Raw genomic sequence first — 21,379 nt, forward strand, 5'->3', positions numbered from 1 at the left:
ATCTACACCTGGTACTTCATATCCCAGACCTACTATAAAACAGTAAGCACAAAAAACATACTCAAATCTATTACAGATGAAGAGATTCATAAAAAATAATCTACACATATCAGGTTATAAGAAGGATTAAATCAGAGGATAATTAAGGTTAGAAGAGCTTTTGAGGGGTGCCTGGGTGGCTCAGTCAGTTAAAGCACCTGACTCTGGGTTTCAGCTCCAATCATGATCTCAGGGTCCTGGGATCAAGCCCCAGGTCGGACTCTAGGCTCAGCAGGACATCTGCTTCTCTTTTGGCTCCTCAGCCTCCCACCCCACTCATGCTTGCCCACTCTCTCTCTTAAATAAAATCTTTTAAAAAAATTTGTTAAGATAATAAAAATAAAGAAAAACAAAAACCAATGCATGAGATACTTAGTCTAATGTAGATTCCCTCAAAAGAAGAGCCTGATTTATTTTTTTAAAAGAGAAAAAATCCCAGGGGTGCCTGGGTGGATCAGTGGGTTAAAAAGCCTCTGCCTTCGGCTCAGGTCATGATCCCAGAGTTCTGGGATCGAGCCCTGCATCGGGCTCTCTGCTCAGCAGGGAGCCTGCTTCTCCCTCTCTCTCTGCCTGCCTCTCTCCCTACTTGTGATCTCTGTCAAATAAATAAAATCTTAAAAAAAAAAAAAAAAAAGAAAGAAAGAAAGGAAAAGAAAACATCCCAAAGATACTAAAAATTATAAAGGGCTTATAAAAAAAATAGGATTCTCAACCTATACATACAAAAACTATGTACCCAATATGTGCTTAAAATATATGTTTTAAAAGTATAAACTTAATATAGGCTTTAAAAATCTCAGTGACGCATAAGATTTTATAGAAGAAAATATTAACAAAGTGTACCCAGATGTAGACAAAAATCTGTTAATCTGTTGATTTGTTAAGACAAAAATATGTAAAGAGAAAAAAACCATTCCACCACAATTTACTGACCAAGCAATCTGCCTCATTTTCACTTTAGAAAACGTGAGCACTTACACGTAGGGGAGAGGTTCTCCCTCTTCTCCTTCATCTCCTGTAATCTCCTTTGCATTGCACTATGCTGACCGCTGCACATTTTAATGGTGGGACTATACATCAATGAGCCATTAGATTCAAATAAGAGAACAGGTACATCATTATCTGAAAATAAACAAAAATTTATTTAGCTAAAAAAAAGGCCAGAAGTTTTAATATAACAATATGATTTCTTTTGAGGAACACCCCCTCCACATCCACCCCCCCAGTATTCTTTGTCCCCTGCAACAACATCACCTACTACTACCAACAGTCTTATCTTCACCCCGCCACCCCCACGAGCAGTAACATTGGTGCGGAAACTGTTGGCCAACGTTTGCTGAGAAATGTCCACGTGCCGGGCACTGTGCTAATAATCACCAGCACACTATGTGCGCCGCTTCATTCAACCTTTCCCTAACCCAGTGCATCAGCTTATCCGTCTCCCCATGTAAAGATGAAGAAATCAACACACCAAAGTTAAGTAACTTGTTTATACCCAGGATCATACAACCAGTGAGAAGGTAAAGCTAGAACGCAATCTGGTTCCTAAACGCTTGACAAAGAGGGCAGAATGTATCACCCCGAACATGCCACTTTGGCATAAGGATTATTTTGAGCAAAATGCCTTAAATCACAGAAGGTGAAAGAAAGGTATCAGGACGCCCCCCACCCCTACCCCAAGCTTCTTCCTAAAGGCAGGAGGTACAGCCCCCCTTTGAAAGACGCACCCCTCCATATTATCACCAGACATGGGGAGCTGATGCCAAGAGAATTCTGTGAAACAGATCTTGTTAAAGGAACGCCCGCCCTACTTTGGTTCCCCTTATGTCTTACTTTTCCACAACTGCCTCTCCTATTCAACATAAGCACTAAGGTTCTACTTCTTTGGGATTTTATCTCCTATGAGAGCCTGCATGTCACAAAAAAACTTATGCTCTTCTCCCATTAATCTGTCTTTTTATAACAAAGCCCCAGCTAGGAACCTAAGATGGGCACAGAAACAGTTCTGCCTCTAACAGTAGTGTTTACTCTGAGTCTCAGAAACCACTACCCCTAGCCAACCCTCTCTGACCCTCAAAAGACACACACATCAACTTTGGGGTCAGAAGTCCATCAGCCGTGAAATGAGGGCTAAACTGGATGTGGGTGCACAGCTATGTGTTTCTGGAATCCATACCTCGCATTTGCTCAAGGAGAACGTCAGGGCTCTGACCACTTCACTCACCAATAAAAAGACCAAGAATCATTCAATATCTTCTCCTTTGCAACTCTTAAGCTTGAACAACTCAAACTACACGTCTGCCAATATCAGATAAGTCAGTTTTACCTGTAATACCTTATATTTGTAGTACTTAAAAAGCAATTTTTACTAAGATATAAATTTAATCCAAAAAGATAAAAAAAATTTTCAGTATCATTTTGCCAAATCTTTTTAAATATACCATTACTGGTGTAGGAAGGCCCAAAAAGCAAGAGTCTAAAGCTGACAGGAGAGCGGTACAAGGCTGACCTGAGGCTGAAGGGGTCAGCCTCCTGAGGCTGGAGGCTGACCAGACCACAGAGGGCATGCGGTGCTGGAGGGCACATCAAACATACAGTTTCATCTGAAATGCTCTTCCTTACGATGCCATGAGGAAGGGGAAGCCCTGGATGGGGTGTGCACCTGACTTGTCGTTTACACCCTTGACTCAAGTAAGCTGACAGATGGTTAAGGACATAGCGCCTCTAGGGCCCAGTCACAGAGCCGCTAGGAGGGTTCCCATGGATTGATGCTTAGAGAAAATCAGTGGAGGATCCAAGCAATCATTCAGAAGCAAGGGTAAGGATCGTGGTGCGTAACTGGCATCAGGCAGAAAGGTCAAGAGCTACTGCATGTGTCTGGCCAGAGCAGCAAGGAGACCAGTTAGTGCGAGGCTGTTAGGGAGGGACCAGCATGGCACCAAGAGAAAGAGGCCTGATTATCAGGCACTGGGATGACTCAGCACAAAAACAAAGGATAAAGGCAATGTTTTTTGGAAGTTATCTGGCAGCACTACCTATACAAGCGAAATGTTCTTGTCAATTTTGTTGCATTACCCTGACAGATTTAAAATAAAACTTGATAATTCTGCATGAGAAGTTTCAAAATACAGAGCAGAGAATTCGTGACATGGTAAGAGACACTACAATAAAAAGTGGAGGAATGAGTGCTTCTTATTTCTATGCTATGCATTATAAAGTTACCAAAATTGCTTCCATGTACCAATGATGTGTTGGGATTGGGCTGAAACACTAAATTTAGGTAGTGAAAAAGGCAAAAAAGAGAAATACAAAAACCCATATGGTACTTCAGAGTTTTATGATCTTCTAAAGTATTTTTAAAAATTAAAAGAGTACATCTAGCAAAAAAAAAAAAAAAAAAGTCCAATTTTAAAAATGGGCAGAGGATCTAAACAAGACATTTTTCCAAAGAAGACATACAAATAGCCAACAGGTACATAAAAAAGAGTCAGCACCACTCATCACGAGGGAAATGCACATCAAAACCACAAGGAGATTCCAACAGTACACTAGAATGATTATTATCAAAAAGACAAGAAATAGGGGCACCTGGGTAGCTCAGTGGGTTAAGCCTCTCTGCCTTCGGCTCAGGTCATGATCTCAGGGTCCCGGGATAAAGTCCCACATTGGGCTCTCTGCTCAGCAGGGAGCCTGCTTCCTCCCCCCCCACCGCCTACTTGTGATCTCTGTCAAATAAATAAATAAAATCTTAAAAAAAAAAGAGACCAGAAATAACAAGTGTTGGCAAGGAAGCACAGAAAAGGGACTGCTGTGTACCACTGGTGAGAATGTAGATTGGTGCAACTACTGTAGAAAACTCTACAGAGGTTTCTCAAAAAAATTAAAGATCGAACTTTCCATTACAGCCAGTAATCCCCGTTTTGGGTATTTATTTACCTGAAGGAAATGAAAACACTACAGAAGAAAAAAAGGAAAATACTGATGCAAAGAGATATCTGACCCCCTCCTGTTCACTGCAACATTATTTACAATCAATCACCAAGACAAAGAAACAACCTGCATGTCCACCTACGGATCAATAAAGAAAACGTGATGTGTGCATACGCGCACACACACACACACACACTTAGAGGAATACTATCCAGCCATAAAAAAAGAACAAAACCTTGCCATTAGTGACAGCACAGACAGACTGTGAGCACATTACACTGAGTGAAATAAGTCAGTAAAAGGGAAATACTACATGATGTCACCTGCATGTGGAATCTATAAACAAAATCAGAGAACAAAAACGAAAACAACCAAAGAACAGACTGGCGGCCATCAGAGACCCTGGAGCGAGGGATGAGTAAAATGGTTGACGGGGTTACAGAGGTACGAACCCCCAGTTATAAATGAGTGAGTCAGGAGATGTCATGTACGGCATGGTGCCTACAGCTGTAGGCACAAGTACTACACATTTCAAAGTAGCCTGGAAACCAGGCCTTAAAAGTTCCATCATGAGAAAAAAATTTTTGTACATGATACATATGGTGATAGATGTTAACTGGACTTATGACCATTTCACAACACACACAAACGGCAAATCATTACATCGTCCACTGAAACTAATATGTTAGGTCGATTATATTTCAAACAAAAAAAGAATAGAAATGACTATGATTAAACACATAAGGATAAAAATTTCCCTAATTTTTTATTCTAGAGAAGCACCCTGTTGCTACCTAGACCTGAAATGTGTAGCTAACTGATCTCCCAAGTCCACTATGTGATTGACAGCCTTGTGCAAAACACAACCATAAACACGTGATTGTGCCACTGTTCAAGTGCTTTAAGGTTTTACAAGTAATTGAAGACAAAGAAACAAAGTATCTTGAAGCTAACTAACGCCTACACAGAGAAAAAGAAAATATAGAATCTATATAAAATACAAATAATGTCTACATAAAAGCATCAGGGAACTACTAAAGAGACCAGGACCAGAGGAGTCAAGATTCTGGTGAGGAGGAGCACGGAGAAGCCAGCTGACAAGCAGTGGATGTTTTTATCCCCAGGAGGACTGATCATTAAAGCACCTGGGGCAAGAGGCTGACGGTCCAGTCTCTGACCAGGCAGAGAGCAGTTGCTGAGAAACAAACACACAAGTTAAGTGTTTATCAGTATCAACAAACTAAACAGAAAACCAAAGGCTCTGTGGCACCAAAACCCATTACGCAGGGTGTAGTAGAAAACTGTTCCTTGCATGCATGTGATTTTATCTTCAGAAGAGTTGTCCAATCTGAAGCTACAAATGGCAGGATACTAAAAGTTAAACTGAATTCTTCTGTAAAATGGTAGAAAGTTCTCGGTGGTGTACTTTCACCAGGAGATGAAAGTGGGAGATCAGGACCGTCAGCGGAAGGGATCCTAGTTATCACGCCAGGCTCTCAGTGGGAAGGTCTAGATGGAGGCACCTGGGTGGCTCAGTGTGTTGAGCACCTCACTTCAGCTCACGTCCCGATCTCAGGGTCCTGGGATGGAGCCCCATGTCGGGCTCCCCGCTCAGCAGGGAGCCTGCTTCTCCCTCTCCCTTTGCCCCGCTCCTGCGCTCTCTCTCTCTCTCTCTCTCTCTCTCTCTGTCAAATAAATAAACAAAAATTTTGCACATATTGCATGGAGAACTGGGTGTTATACGCAACAATGAATCATGGAACACTACATCAAAAACTAATGATGTATATGGAGACTAACATAATGTAATTTTTTTTTTTTTTAAAGGAACAGTCTAGATGGCCACACTCTGGTATCAATGTCAAATCAAAAGTCTATCAAGCCTTACGGAAAGTCAGTGAATCTCCTATTCAAATCAGTCCAGATAAAGCCAACAAGGCCCACTCCATCTTCTTAGTAGGAGAACCTAGAAACTTTTTGTCTAAGAAAATAATGTTGCCTAGAGCTTCAAACATATTTTATAACTAATGACTTGCCTTCAATTACAGAAGCAAACTGTCATTCCTACTAAGAGAACATTTGTGACCAAAAAAAAAAAAAACCATACAAAACAACAGAGGCAAAAAAAAAAAAAACAGGCATTCTAGATACTGCAGATAGAAGCAAAGATGAAAAGAAAAATGTAAGTGATTTAATCAGAGTAACAGAACCTATAAAAAAATCAGAAACCCTAGAACTGCAAAATATAATAACCAAAATTGTGAACTGAACAGATGGATTATAGCAGATCAGACACGGCAGAAGACTGTATTAGTGAACTGTAAAATAAGGTCGGGTCAATAGACAATACACAGACTCACACACAGATGGGAACACAGATTTCAAGGGCCTCTGTGAACTCCGAACAGAATATTTAAAAAGAAAACTGGACCAATGAACATAAAATTCAAACTGCTGAAGGCAAATAAAGCAAACAAAAGGCAGCCAAAGTTAAAAGAAAATATGCCTTTAAAAGAGCAAAAATACAACTATGGGTTAATTTGTAAATAGGTACTATGAAAGCCCAAAGACAATGAAATGTGTTTCTTCATTTTATTTTTTAGCTTTACTAAGGAATAATTCAAAGTTAAAAATTATATTTAAGGTGAAATAAAGAAAGAATATGTTAACTAACACCTCCCTATTCTAGGTAACAAAACAAAAAGACCAAGTATTAGGTAAAAACACAAGTGAGACTCAAAATAACAAAGAAATGAAGAGGGATTTAGTCTAAAAGGGCTTAGTCAAAATCTGTTTTTTCCATAATCATTCCTGAAAGTAAAGAGTTTCATCGATGTGGACAGTGACGGAGACTTGTACCCATGAGCTCCCACCGTGGCCTCCAGCAGCACGGTCCGTCTCCTGCAGGCTGCAGCGGGGTCTGCTGGGCGCCACCGGCCATCAGGCGGCTGAAACAGGTGCACAGGCTGAGCACGACTTCTGGACTCACCCAGACTTCTCTTCTGCCTTTGTAGCTCTATAGCCATTTTTTCAAATTTCTTCTGAAGCCTTTTATCATGTTCCGGTGTTTTAGGAATAAAATCTTTGGGCTGCATACACTTCCGCTGTGCAGAAAGGACATAAAAATGAATACTACTGACCAGCAGCTGTGTAACAAGACAACCTGTTCCCGGCGCTTCTAACACCTGTTACAATACTGCAAGGAAAACCTGAGGACAGAGGCATTCCTTGCGCTGCATGCGAAATGGCAGTGTCTCTTTCTTTCCAGGCTGCAGAACTGAAAGACTAGACAAACAAGACCGTATACCAAGGAGCTACACTTTCTGAGGCATTTCCAGGATGCCAGCAATCTTAGTTTCCAGGAAGGTTCTTAAACAAAATTAGTCATTTATTCATTTTCTTTATTTTTGTTACCCTTACATTATCTCTCCTCTTTCCCCCTCCCCCAAAATCATAACATAGTAACAGAGTACAAAAGCAATTATCTTCTAACTACCAAAGAAAGAAACAAGATTGAATCCTGCTTTGTCTTTAAATCACCGTAATTCTATTTTGCTAGTAAAACCCCAGAACTCAAACTACACAATCAAGGTGTGACAAACAGGATGACGCCCCAGACTAACATCCAAAGAAAGTCTTGGGTTAACCTTCCCACGCCCACTCTTGTGTTCTTGACTGAGCATCTCGCTCTCATTTATTATTTAACAGAAATGTATGTGTCATGCACTGGTCTTGGAGAAAGGAAGATTCTTGATATCAGAAGCTTATCTCTATTAAAAAACGACAGAAAATTAACATCATTAGTAAGTAAACTAGAGGCTATGTGTGTCAGGAGGGTTAATTCCAGCAGGCCTGGAACTGGCCTGAACTGTTTTCCCCAAAGTACAAGCACAGCATGCAATGTCCTACTGCACAATGTTGCTTTGTAACCGCAAGTCCAGAGCACTTGGGGGCATTTGTACTCCCAGAGCTGGTCAACTCCCAGTGGGAGGGCTCTGCTGTTGGGGGAGGTAATGTGCTGACATCAGGGGTACATGACCAGCACAACCCAAGAGTCTCCCCTACGACTCCCTGGTCCCAGGGTGCTCCCCAGACTCTCAAGCATTATCCCTTAGGCTCCTGTGAATCTTCATTAGCAACAACCCTAGCTAACTGCCACCATCCTTACAGGACGCAGAAAGGAGTAAGTCCTGCAGCTAGAAAGGAAAGCAGCAGACAAGTGGGAGCAGGACAGCTGGCACAGTGGGACGGAACCACTGCTGTACACGGGGTGCTCCGAGGGGGTCTCCCTGAGAAAGGAACTGGCACAAAGCCCTACTCAAGTTAGAAAAAAGGGAAACATGCATGAAGTGTGGGGAAAGTGTGTTCCAGATAGAGGGAACAGATATGCAATGCAATGGCTCTAAATTGCAAATACGCTCGGTGACTTTCAGAACAGCAAGCAAGAAGGTCAGACTGGCAATGGAAAGAATGAGGGAGAGTAAAGCTGAAAACCTTGTCAAAGAGCCCCAAATAATCACAGTCTGAAGTCATGTTTGCTTCGCAATTGCACTTGAGTGAAGGCCTACACTTGTCATGAAACGGTCAAACACACACTGTTACGAGAAGAAGAAAAGCATTATCTCCCAGACAATACATGTAACACAGAACCTCATTTGTACAAAACATGTGCATGTGTATGTGTGTGTCTGTAATGTATGTGTCCTGAAGACCATTCGATCTTCAAGGACCCAACTCAAACCAAAAATTGCTTACTTTGAGGAAAAAGACATTAAGAGAGGTATCTGCCTTATCTGTGTTTACTCAATGTTTTACGATGGAAATACACTCCTTATTAGTGTGGTTTTAAAATAAGTCCTTACTTCTAAAAGGGTAGACACAGCCACTGTTTGGCGTATCAGAAAGAGTAAGGACTTAGAAGCTCTAGTTCACCTCTAAACAAAGGGGATCTGAACAGAGACTTGAGTTGAGTTTGTCCATCACTGCCCTATAAATCTGGCCTGCTCAAGAGGAAATGTCTGAGATACAGGAGTCACCATTTACAGAAAATCTGCGACCACCCAGGGGAATGTCTTCCTTAACCTACAGGAAATGTATGGGTCTAGTCTTTCTAACTCAGTTTGGACAAAGTCTGCAAATCTCCTCCTCAACAGGGACCCTCACATGAAAACAGAGCAACACTGACCATTTACTAGAAAACCATTTTCCCACAAATAAAGAAATCACAACTAAAACTTTTAATAAAAGAGTGAAAATGCTGTGGATCAAATGTGAACTAGACCTCAAAGGAAAGCAGTGTCTTTAAGTCTGCACTATGGATTTCCCATAATAAATAACTTACTTAATAAATAACTTGGATATTTCTGCATCAGACTTTAGAGATTTTCCAACTAAACAGCAGAACAGAGGTATTTTGCTAAAGACGTAACAAACCAAATTCCAAAGCAGTTTGCACTGCACCTGCACGTCTGCTGGTCTCTTGGCAAATTTTAGTTTTCCACTGGCCAGACAGCTCTTCCATTTCCCACAAATCACATCAAAGCACTCAGAAGGTACACTAAAGTCTATAACTTCCTTAAAAACCCCATGTGGAGAGAACAGTATCATCAACTCCAATACCTAAGATACCTCCTGAATATATTCCACAAAGTGTCACTTTGCAGGAATAAAAGAACGAATAAATTTCGTAACAGCCACTGTCGAAATCACATACTTACTTTTTTTTTAATTAGGCTCGGCAGGTGTTCCTTGGTGTTCGCCGCAGGGAAGAGCGCTTCATCGACGTGTGCCCCGGCTGTCCGGCACCTGTGCAAGTCAACAGACGGAGCAGAATGAGCGCTCGTTCCTGTTAGAGTCCCACAGCACCGTGCCGGCACGTGTGCCAGTTAGCAATTTAAGAGATGCCAAGGCCAAGTTAACAGGCATGGCTTTTAAAGTAACTACATTTATAATAAAATACGAAGGGCAATATAAATTCTACTTTCCAAAATAGTCTCTCTACAGTGTTTTTAAAGTGTAAGTGTAGAACCAAGAGGCAGTAAGGGAAGCAGTTTTTACACAACTTTAGGCTTGTGACAGCCTTCAAACTGATGACTGCGGGGCATCTGTAAGGTATACGCACATGCTGTTAAACCAACAGTAGAAGAGCAAACAGGACATAAGTGGAGAAATCTAGAGCTAGAAGGGCCTTAGAGAAATTCAACCAGAAAGATTATCTTGCCCCTAAAACTGGTGTTTCACCAGAGAGCAGGGTGGGCCACACCAGCTTCTCTCGGCCATGCCCCGCGTACCTTAACTGTCTGCCTGTCACCAGTCTGTCATTTCCACTCTCACTACGCCGCTGTCTTGGGACTCCCAGGACCTACTTCTAAACATTCAGACGCTCAAATCTAAACAATTACAATAGTTTTCAAAATGATCTCCTACCTATAGTTCCTACTCTTTTCATTCATATTATTACTGAAAGATTAAGCTTAAAACATCATCTCTCCAAAACCCACATCACAAGCCTTCAATCACTCTGTGTTTATAGAATAATTTCACCTACCTGTTGTTTCAGTCTTTTTAAAATATGGCCCCTAAACACATCTCCAACTGTATTTCATAAGCCTGTCACATTCAACATTTAGTATGCGAATGACAGTTGAAAATATAATTGGAATATAATGCAAAAAAGAATAGGGCAAATATATCCATATTCACACAGAAAAGTCTTAAATACATTAAGAAAAAAGACAAAACTGCAGAAATGTGAACATGATGCTGTATACTGTACATAAAACAGCATTTCTCATTTTAAGCAAAGTCTGGAAGACTACATACCAAACTGACAATACTATTTGTCACTAGGCTAATGAATCTCAAAGTGTAGTCAGAAGACCCTAGGGTCCCTAAGCCCCCCTTCCAAGGGCATGTGAGGTCAAAATTTTCTATCACAAGAAGGCTTCCTTTGCCTTTTTCATTTCTCTCTCATGAGCACACAATGGAGTTAAAGCTAAATGATGTGTGCACGTGTGTGTGTGTGTGTGTGTGTGTGAGTGTGTGTGTGAGATCCTGATACACTGCAGACGTAAACGGAACAGTGCAACTGTCTTTATTAAGCCAGCCATGAAAGAAGTTTGCAGAAAATGCAAAAATTAATAAACAACCACAGCACAATAATTATGATAAGAGAACAAGGTAGGGCAGAAGCTGGAGAGAGCTCCGGTGATACTACGGGGTCGGAGTGGGAGAAGCTGCGGGTGGGAGGTGACCGTCAGATAAACTCTGATGAGGAAGCAGATTCGGAGGATGCAGGTCTTCCGTCTGGAAGACGAGCACAGACAAAGGCGCAGCAAAGCCAACAACAGCGGGACAATTCTGGGAAAACAGACACCACTCGGTGGGACTGCAGGAGCGCACTGGAGCGAGGGCACCAGCGACAGAAAAGGGTCACCCTGGTCACCCTGAAGGCTGTATCTGGGGCGAGCCTGGACAGGCCACTCTGCAGGATGTTTTCCAGGAGCGGGACATGAGGGCAAGGAGTCCAGTCAGGGACTGGGGGCAGGAGATGCTACAGGTTTCACCGAACCCGTGGGACTGGGTGGAGAACCCTGAATGAGCAACATTTAGAAATAAAAATGGAATGTTCTTGAGCTCTTGTTACAACTGGTGGCCTGAGCACATGTGTTTTTCTCTCCTACCCCCAAAACCCCCTTCAAATGACAATCAAGCAAAACAAAATGACACAGACCAACAGAAACAAAGAGCAGGTAAGAGATGTCTGGGGAACTGAAAAGCAAATACAGAAAAGGCAACCCGAGCCTGGAAGCTGGATGGCGGAGGACGAGGGACTGAACCCTCTCCTCACACCTCCAGGGCGCCGGCAGCAAGGACGGGTCTGGGGAGCAGCAACCGCACCCCCAACTGTGCCCACAGTCAGGGCCACTGCACCCCACTCACTCTGGCCACCAAAGCAAGTAATGGGCTCGGATTTCAGACAACTTGGACCAGGGACGCACTGGACTCAAGGATACCAGGCTGAGTTCAGGTAGCACAAAGTTTCACACAGAAGGAAACGTGTTGTGTGCATTTTCAGATTCAGCTAAAACGACTTTCCCAGTCGTAACAATGTAAAGCAAAACTGCTGATTTAGCTCATCCGCTGCTGATTTTTATTTATGGAATCAGGAGAGAGGCAGTGTGGGTGCAATGAGCAGGCGCTTGTACATGCGTGGGGTCCCCCAGAACGCAGCGCTGGGGGAGCTAAATTGGTGTTTGCAAACTACAAAGTCTAGACAGTGCTGGAAACTGGGAAGTCAAGGCAGCAGCAGAGCCATGGTTTAAAAAAAGGGGGAATTCAGAGGTCAGGACAGAGCTGCAGCAAGAGGGCAGGTGGAGAGGTGTTAGCCCTGGGGAGCAGGAACTGGGGGAAGGGGTGAGAAAGGGAGCACTGTTTCACTACAAGCCTTGTACTAATAGCTGACTTCTCTCTTTCCTGTGTGTGCGGGGCCCTCTCCATAACAGGATGGGGACAGGAAACTAGGCATTCTGATTCAAAGGGCTCCGGCTGGCACAACAGGGAAAGCCAGGGCACCTAAACCAAGACAGAAAATGAAGTCAGGACGCAGTTAAGAGAGGACAGCAAGTTCAGGCCTGGGCCTAGTTACACTCAGGTGCTGCGCTTTACCCACAAGAATTCACCCAGCAGAGCCCCACGGGTGGGGCCGACACTGAGAACAGAGACGGAGACACGGTAAAATTCAAATCCCTCCCGGGGCCCTGCAGGAGCCTTTGCCTCTAAGCTTCCTCTCCGCAGAGAGCCTACAACTGATGCTCGCAGGCCCTCACACACACTGGCATTACCCCGTCTCAGGCCACGACCTCTGACTCCGCAGGAAAGTGGCCCCCCAAGGCTCTGTACATCGAGTTCCGTCACGTCTCTTCACCTCAGCTCACAGGTCACCCACTGCAAGGGGTCTCCCCAGCCACTGTGTCTGGAAGGGAACCAACGCCAAACGGGCGCTGTGGCTACGCCCCTCCTGTTCCCTTCAGAGGATTCACCAAACCCTGCACTTACAAACCTTGTTTCATTAAAACTAAGTTCCACGAGGGGAGTGAATATGCCTGTCTAGTCACGACAGTCACAGCCAGGCCTGGCAGAGAGTAAGTACTCAAAAAAGATATTTTCTAGGAGCAAAGGTGTTCACTGTAGAACGAAACACTTTGACCTCATCTTAAACACACACACACACACACACACACACACGTGCACACACACATGTGCACACACAACTAAATATAAAGTTCAAAACCATAAATTCTAGAAGAAAATGGAAGAAAAGATTCACAATTTCAAAGTAAGCCAAGACATTCAGACAGATTATCAAAGACACAAAGCATAAAAGAAGAAAATGGAAAACTGCATCTCAACAAAATAAAAAACTGGTGTGTTCTGAAAGACATAACAAAGAAAATGAAAAGTCAGCCATAGACTGAGATCAGATATTTACAGTATGTGTATTTGACCAAAAATATTGATATGAATAATGTACAAAAATAGCCCATAAATTAATATTACAAAGACAAAAACCCAACTTTTATAAGTGGGCAAAAGATTCAAATCAAAGACAGTCACTAAGCATGTGATCTTACACTTAGTAAAAGTCATCAGGGAAATACACACTAAAGCCAGAGGGGATCCTCAAATATATGGTTGGGTTTGTTTGTTTGTTTGTTTTAAATTTTAAGAGAGAGAAAGAGGGAGAGTGAGTAGGGATGGAGGTGGGTGGGCGGTGGGGGGGGGAAACATCTCAAGCAGGCTCCCTGTTGAATGCAGAGCCTGAAGCAGAGCTCACAATCCCGAGATCACGACCTGAGCCAAAATCAAGAGTCATACACTTACCCCACTAAACTACCCAGAAGCGCCTAGTTAATTATGACAAAAATCACTGGGAAAGAACCATCTTTTCAACAATGATGCTGGGACAACCAGATACCACGCAAAAAAGGATGAAATCAGACCCCTACCTCACACCATGCACAGAAACTAACTCCAAATGGATTAAAGATCTAAACTGTCAGAGTTAAAACTATAAAGTTCTCAAAAGAAAATATAGAAGTAAATCTTCCTGATCTCAGATTTGTCAACGGTTTCTTAAATAACATCAAAAACATAACAAAAAACAAACTGGACCTCATTAAAATTAGAGCCCTTTGCTTCACAGGGAACTGCAATGGACATATAAAAACCCAAAGAATGGGAAAAAATATTCACAAATCATACATGATATGGATAGATGCAATCTAGCCATACAATGGAATATTACTTGATAATTTAAAAAAGTGAAATTCTGGTACATGCTACAACACAGAAGAATCTCAAAAACATTATTTTAAGAGAAAGCAGGCAGGCACAAAGACCGCACATTGTCTGATTCCACTCGCATGACATGTTCCCGAGAGGCAAATCCCTGGAGACAGCAGATCCGTTTCTACCCTGGGCTGGTGGGTATGGAGGGTGCTGTAAAGGGTACAACGTTGCACTCTAGGGTGATAAGAACGTTCTAAATTGTGTTCGTGGCTGCAAAACTCTGTAATTACAGTAAAAAACACTGAATTACAGGGGCCCCTGGCAGGCTCAGTCAGTAGAGCATGTGATTCTTGATCTCAAGGTCAGGAGTTTGAGCCCCATGCTGGGTGTACAGTTTACTTAAAAACAAGGGGCACCTGGTGGCTCCATGGGTCAAGCATCAGACTCTTGATTTCACCACAGGGCATGATCTCGGGGTTGTGAGATTCAGCCCCAGTGGGGCTCCAGGCTCAGGAGGCCTCTGCTTGCAATTCTTTCCCTCTGCCCCTCCCCCAATTCACATGTGGGCTCCGGCTCTCTCTCAAATAAATAAATCTTTAAAAACAACAAAAAACAGAGGAACCATAAGAGACTGTGGTCTCTAAGAAACAAACTGAAGGGGGCGTCTGGGTGACTCAGTGGGTTAAAGCCTCTGCCTTCGGCTCAGGTCATGATCCTGGGGTCTTGGGATTCAGCCCCACATAGGGCTCTCTGCTCAGCAGGGAGCCTGCTTCCCTTCCTCTCTCTGCCTGCCTCTCTGCCTGCTTGTGATCTCTGTCAAATAAATAAATAAAATCTTAAAAAAAAAAAAAAAGAAGAAGAAGAAGAAACAAACTGAGGGTTTTGGAGGGAGGGGATTGGGGGTGTTGGGTGAGCCTGGTGGTGGGTATCAAGGAGGGCACATATTGCATGGAGCACCGGGTGTGGTGCATAAACAATGAATCTTGGAACACTGAAAAGTAAAATTAAACTAAATTTAAAAATAAAAATAAAATAAAAAATAAAAACTGAAAAAAACAAAAATAAAAACAAAAAAAGATCAGTACATTGTTCACTTTCGATGGGTGAATTATATCTGAAAAAGAACTGCTACAAAAAAATAAACACAGGAGATACCACTACAAATCCACTAGAATGGCTAAAATTAAAGACTGATAAATCCCAAGTATTGGTGAAAATGTGGAGCAAATGGAACAGTCACACACTTCAAGTAGGAATGTAAAATGATACAAACACCTTGGAAAACAGTTTGGGTAATGGCCCAAAAGCAATAAAAATGTGTAAAGACAAGAATGTGATTATTCATAGCAATTTTACTCATAATAACTAAAAACAGAAAACTACCCAAACGTCCACTACCAGATGAATGGACAAACTGTGGTATATCCATACAAAAGAATATCATTCAGCTATAAAAAAAAATTAAAATATTGATACACGTAACAATAGAGATAAGTTTCAAAAGCATCATGTCAAACAGAGGCCAGGAATAAAATAACACATACTGGATGATTCCCTTTATATAAGACCCTAGAATAAGCAACGCTGTGCTATAGGGCCAGAAACCAGTTGAGTGCTCGCCCTACGGTACAACTGTGTCGAGGGACAAGGGGGCCTGGGGCAGGGAAGATGACCGCAAAGGGACACGAGGGAACTTCTTAGGATGATGAAAATGCTCACAGTATTTTGACTGTGGTAGCGGTGGTAACATGGGTCAAAACTCGGTGAATGGTACCCTTGAAATGGGTATACTTCATTTTATGTAAATTACATTTTTGTAGGGTTTTTTTTTTAAAAAACAAAGTTATCACCTAGGCCCACAGAAAGCAGATAATGAATAGGGTAGGTAGAATAATGGATCCAAAGAAAGAAATAAACAGGCATCAACGATAAAGCGAGGAAGGAGAGAAATATTTCTTAGGAATGCCTCTTTTAAAACAAAGGTCCGTTAATGACCAATTTGTACCCTGAACAGGGTCTACCAGCTTCTTCTTACTCCAGTGAAACATCACCTATTTCCCACTGTTATAAACAACAAAACAGCAAAAGGGGGGGTGGCCTGGAAGCATCCTGACATAAGGCTTGTATGAAAATAATCAGGATAACTGCACCATCATATACACGATATTTAAGTTACAATCAGCAGCATCATAAAGCTCAACCAGCTCACAAGAACCTCACAGCAGTCCTGGTATATAAACACTGCCATATCATTTTCTCATATGTGACAACTGAAGACAATGCAGCTCACAGGAGATCACTGGTCCAAGTTCACAAAACTCGTAAGTATCCTCTACTAGTTAGGAGTTTGTGGGAACGCTTGATTCAACTGGGTAAAATGTGTGCCTAACCCAGGTGATGTAGAAGACATATTCAGACCTTACTGGCAATAAGAACCCAACAAGGTATCTGTCACTTGGTCGTGTGGAAAGATGCAGAGACACACTTCTGAGTCTACCTTGGGTTTCTATACAACCTTTCACAACAAAGAAACAGGCAGCCCATAATACCGGTGATGTCATTCTATGCATGCAAACAACAGGTATGCTCACATGTTTAGTAAAATACTGAACAGCCACTACATTAAAACCTGTGTTTATCATCAGGCACGCAATCAAAATCTACTGAATAAACAAAACGAGCTCCCTAGCTGATTTCTGCGCTTCTTCAGAAACGTAAAATAACACTATCCTCCCATCCAGTGGCCAAGCAGAGAAGTGTTTGAAGAGATGCCCCTAAAAGCAGAACCAACTTTTTTGATCTTCAATTGCTGCTACTTCAGAGCCAACAGGGAACAAAGCAGCTTGTGTCATCCTTCCCTCTGAGAAGCCCTGCCTGGGCTCCATTCCAAAGAGCTCTTTCTCCCTTGAGAGCTAAGGAATGGTGGCACTTCCCACCACAAGCCTGCTCCATGGGCCTCCCATCCGGCCCTCCAATCCCGCCCTCAGGACAAACCCTCTACTGCCACCGGATCAACTCCCCGGGTGCTGCCACCGGCACCCTATGTCACCAGCCCCATTCTGTTGCCTTCACTCACTACCTCTTCAAAAGCTGGGGCAATGGGAAAGTACTTGACCTGGAGGAGAAAACCCCTTTCAACAGTAAAATGGAACAAGACAATGTGGAGGACCTCCCACAGGGCACGGGTCAGGAAGAGGGATGTGTGCACTCTACCCCCACCACACACACACACACACACAAAGCAAGACCCGCAGTCACAGTGGGAGCTCAAACAGTCGTCAGAAACCATAGACACAAACTGAACTGTGAAGCAGTATTTTGGACTCAAAATCTCTTTCACTTTAAAAAATTCAAGGACCTCAAAGCCTTTCTATGTGAGTTATACATATGGATATTTATTATAACAAATTAAAACTGAGCAGTTATCAAAAAATAAATAAAACAGTTCTTAAAATATGTAATTGTTAATTCATTTAAAAACAACAATAATAAAACTCAATACATGTTAACACAAATAATAGCTTTTATGAAAAGTATTTCCCAAAACAGGAAAAAAAGGAAGAAAAGTGGCATGGCCATATGTTTTTGCAAATGTCAATAAACAGCTGGATTCTCACATCTGCTTCAGCATTCCATGTACTATGTATGCCATGCCCCCTAAATAACACTATAGCCTCCTGAGAAGATTAGAGGGAAAAAGGCAAATAACATCTTATTCATATAAAAAGTTTCAACCCTGCTGGCCCCTTACAGGGTCCGGAGACCACAGAAGTCCCTGGACCATGATTTGAGAACTGTTGCTCTAAAACTACAAGAAACCCATTATTCTGATATTATTTACTGACTGATTTATAAATATTAGGTCTTATCTTTCAATAAACCCATGCTATCTGAGATAGGCAAAATGTCCTACTTTTGAGCAGGTGTTTTAACTGGTAACAGTAGATAATCTGGGGGCTGCTTTGCTTTTAATGAACACAGAACACTGAAAGTTTGCTACACACAGAAAAACCCAATTGGTACGTTTTAAAAAATACCTGTGCTACTGGGGCGCCTGCGTGGCTCAGTGGGTTAAGCCTCTACCTTCAGCTCAGGTCATGATCCCAGGGTCCTGGGATGGAGGCTCTCTGCTCGGTGGGGAGCCTGCCTCCCCCTCTCTCTCTGCCTGCCTCTGCCTACTTGTGATCTATGTCAAATAAATAAATAAAATCTTAAAATAAAAAAATACCTGTAACTACTAACACATAGCTTTTAATCACAGGAATAGGCTTAAGAAACTTTAAAAGTTTAAGGGTAACTTTGAACTCTGTCAGATCATTTCCCAAATTTCAGCAGCATGTGATCTCAAGGTAAGAGTAGATAAGAAATCTGCCCTTCCAATTCCAATTCACCTACCTATTCTGTCCTAGAGCCAAACCGGTGAGGCAAGGGTGGACACCTACAAGACTTGTGTTATCCACTGGGGGGCCTCCCAGAGGCTGAGATGGGGGCATCCGTGTGAGGGATGGCCCGGCATGGGGTGCTGGAGCTCAGGAAGGCAGAGAAGGGTGTCCACGGAGGGGCAAGGCAAAATGAGAGGTATCAGAATTTGGACAGATGTAGAAGGTCCCCCCAAGTAGGGGCCAGTGGGGTAAAGAGGACATCTGTGCAGAGAACAGGTCCAGTGCGGAGGGGAATCCAAGCCTGAGCGGACGAGGGGGGCCGTGCAGGAACGGCATGGCCCTGGAGAAGAGACTAGGCACTCACATACTTGATTAACTGCTCTGCTAACAAGGATACCCGGAGTCAGGTTTCTCACAGTCTGAGAACAAAGCTACAAACACCAGAAGATGAGGACGAGAATGATCCCCCCTGGTTTGGGACCGATGTTGCGGGTATCAGTGGGAACCTGGCTCACTAGACACGGGGTATAAATACAGCGGTGTTTTACAACACACATGCTCGTAACTACCTCTGTCCACCAGAGGGCGCGGGAGCAGCAACACCTGATGGCACAGAGTGCACCCTAGCACCCAGACTAGGGTTCAAGATACTATTTCCAGTAAAAGGAACCAGGGATCCCTGGAGAAAAGGCTGAACGCTGGGCTGGGAAAGAGATGGAACAAGCAAGCTTGGATGAAATTGTTGTGCAAGAAAGAGGCAGTCCCAGAATGCTGGGAAACAGGTAAAATAACACAGAAGTCAACTGGATGGGCAACCCTAGCCAATCAAAGACAATTTAAACCTTAAAAGAACAGTGATAGCAATGGGTTACAACCCAGTGATTAGAATAAGGAGACACTCACAGAGTGTGATGAGAAACGGCGGGTGATGGAGGTGAAAGCACCTGCTCTCAAATGCCATACTAGACACGGGGGTGCGGGGCAGGGCGGGCGGCATTATTTCCTCCCAGTGCAGAGGCCTGACTGGCACCACTGTGACCACCACCAGCACCACCACACACCAAGAGGGTTATTCAGGCAAGAGGTGCAGAGCTCAGATACCCTCACCGGGAAACACCAGGTAATCCCAGACTGAGTAAGGGAGACGAGTTGCTGGGCTGACCAGGTGCAGGGCGCGCGCCTGCAGGGGGCTGGGAGCCGTCTGTTGTGCGGTGCGCGGCTTCGACAGCTGCTGAGACCAGAACCGGCTCAGAACTCAACGGCAGTGGTGTCTGTATTAACCTCCTAACGGAAGTGTCCGCGCGGGGTCATGCAAGAAAATGTGCTTGTCTGTAGAACATGAAATGCGGTGGACGGGCATCCAGGCAATGCCCCGTTCTCAAGTGGGCAAAAACAAACGCCTGTGAACTCTATTTCCAGTGTACCTGTTAGATCAGCCTTCCTTCACAGAACTGACAGCCAACTTGACCTTTATTCCTTTTGCCTTCAATATAAAAGTGTCTCGTGTCCAAAGAAACCGTCAGAATTTTTATCAGTTGCTGTTACACAGCGGTCTGCTCTCAGAAGAAACATGCCAGGAAAGAGCCCAACAAAATGGGATTCTAGTGACACCTAGTGACGTTACATACTTACTGCCAACATTTTCAGGGGGAAACATGAGCAAAGGCCTGGACAGGCAGTAAATGTAGAACAGGACATATAAAACAATGGTCAGTTCAGCCATTGCCTCTCAGTTCTGCTGAAAAAAGTTCAAGCTCACTAAAAATCAAGAAAATGCAAATGAAATAAATTCTATTTTTTCATCACCAAAATAGGAAAGATTTTAAAAAGTGGCAACTCAGAGTATAACAGTTATGGGAAACAAGTGTTCTTTTACAGTGTTAGAAGACAACTTAGTGCGCTCTTTCCAGAAGGTACTATGACAGCACTTATCATAAATTTAAGTAGATAAGCCCTCTGAACTCAAAAATCCACTTGTGGAATTTAAACCTATGGTAAAAGTTATTACACATCTATAAGACGCAATGCACACAAAGACTCAGTGTTATACAATTTCTGACTAGAAACAAAAAGAAATGGAAAACTTCATATTCAGTAACAGATCAGTTAAACAAATTAGGTTGTATATGTTTTTAAAAAAGGTATCACTGTACAAACATGGAAAAATGTTGTCTAATATAATGTTAATTTAAAAAGTTTATGTGCATTCCATTAAAAAAATAAAACCTACATATTTCCATGGATGTACATATAAATATGGACATATAAATATTCATATATGCAATTTCCATGTATTTAATAAAATGTCTGAAACTGTATATTCCAAATTCTCAGTGGTCGGTCTTCCCCCAAATGAGAGAAGATAAGCGAAGAGGTAGATTAGGTGGGGACCTTTCACGTTAAAAATATACACATATTTAAATCTAAATATATTTAATTCAAAACAAAGCTTGTCTTCAAGATAGCAAGAGGAAATACAAAAATCAGTAATTAATTCTATATAATAATTAAAGTCTGATTGCATTACATCAAACAATAATAAGAAAAGAATTTATAGGGGCGCCTGGGTGCTCAGTGGGTTAAGCCTCTGCCTTCGGATCAGGTTCATGGATGGTCTCAGGTCCTGGGATCCAGCCCAGCATCAGGCTCTCGGCTTAACAGGGAGCCTGCTTCCCCTTCTCTCTCTCTGCCAGCCTCTCTGCCTACTTGCAATCTCTGTCAAGTAAATAAATAAAATC

The 21,379-nt window shown here is 42.7% G+C and overlaps 1 protein-coding gene across 3 annotated transcripts in view; it reads right to left on the minus strand.

The window, feature by feature from the left end:
* Positions 1 to 21,379, minus strand: part of MCPH1 (microcephalin 1) — a 240,832-nt gene that overhangs the window by 199,310 nt on the left and 20,143 nt on the right. For 2 of the 3 annotated variants that reach the window (XM_032328832.1, XM_032328833.1), the window contains exons 4-6: positions 9,687 to 9,774; positions 6,959 to 7,073; positions 1,018 to 1,161 (exon numbers count right to left, since the gene is read on the minus strand). In XM_032328832.1, coding sequence (XP_032184723.1) covers positions 1,018 to 1,161; positions 6,959 to 7,073; positions 9,687 to 9,774 — 347 coding nt within the window. Of the gene's footprint in view, positions 1 to 1,017; positions 1,162 to 6,958; positions 7,074 to 9,682; positions 9,775 to 21,379 lie in introns of those variants that run through there. The other variant, XM_032328834.1, reaches the window with a different exon arrangement.

This window comes from Mustela erminea, chromosome 21 (assembly GCF_009829155.1).
Source record: "Mustela erminea isolate mMusErm1 chromosome 21, mMusErm1.Pri, whole genome shotgun sequence".
Lineage (NCBI taxonomy): Eukaryota > Metazoa > Chordata > Mammalia > Carnivora > Mustelidae > Mustela > Mustela erminea.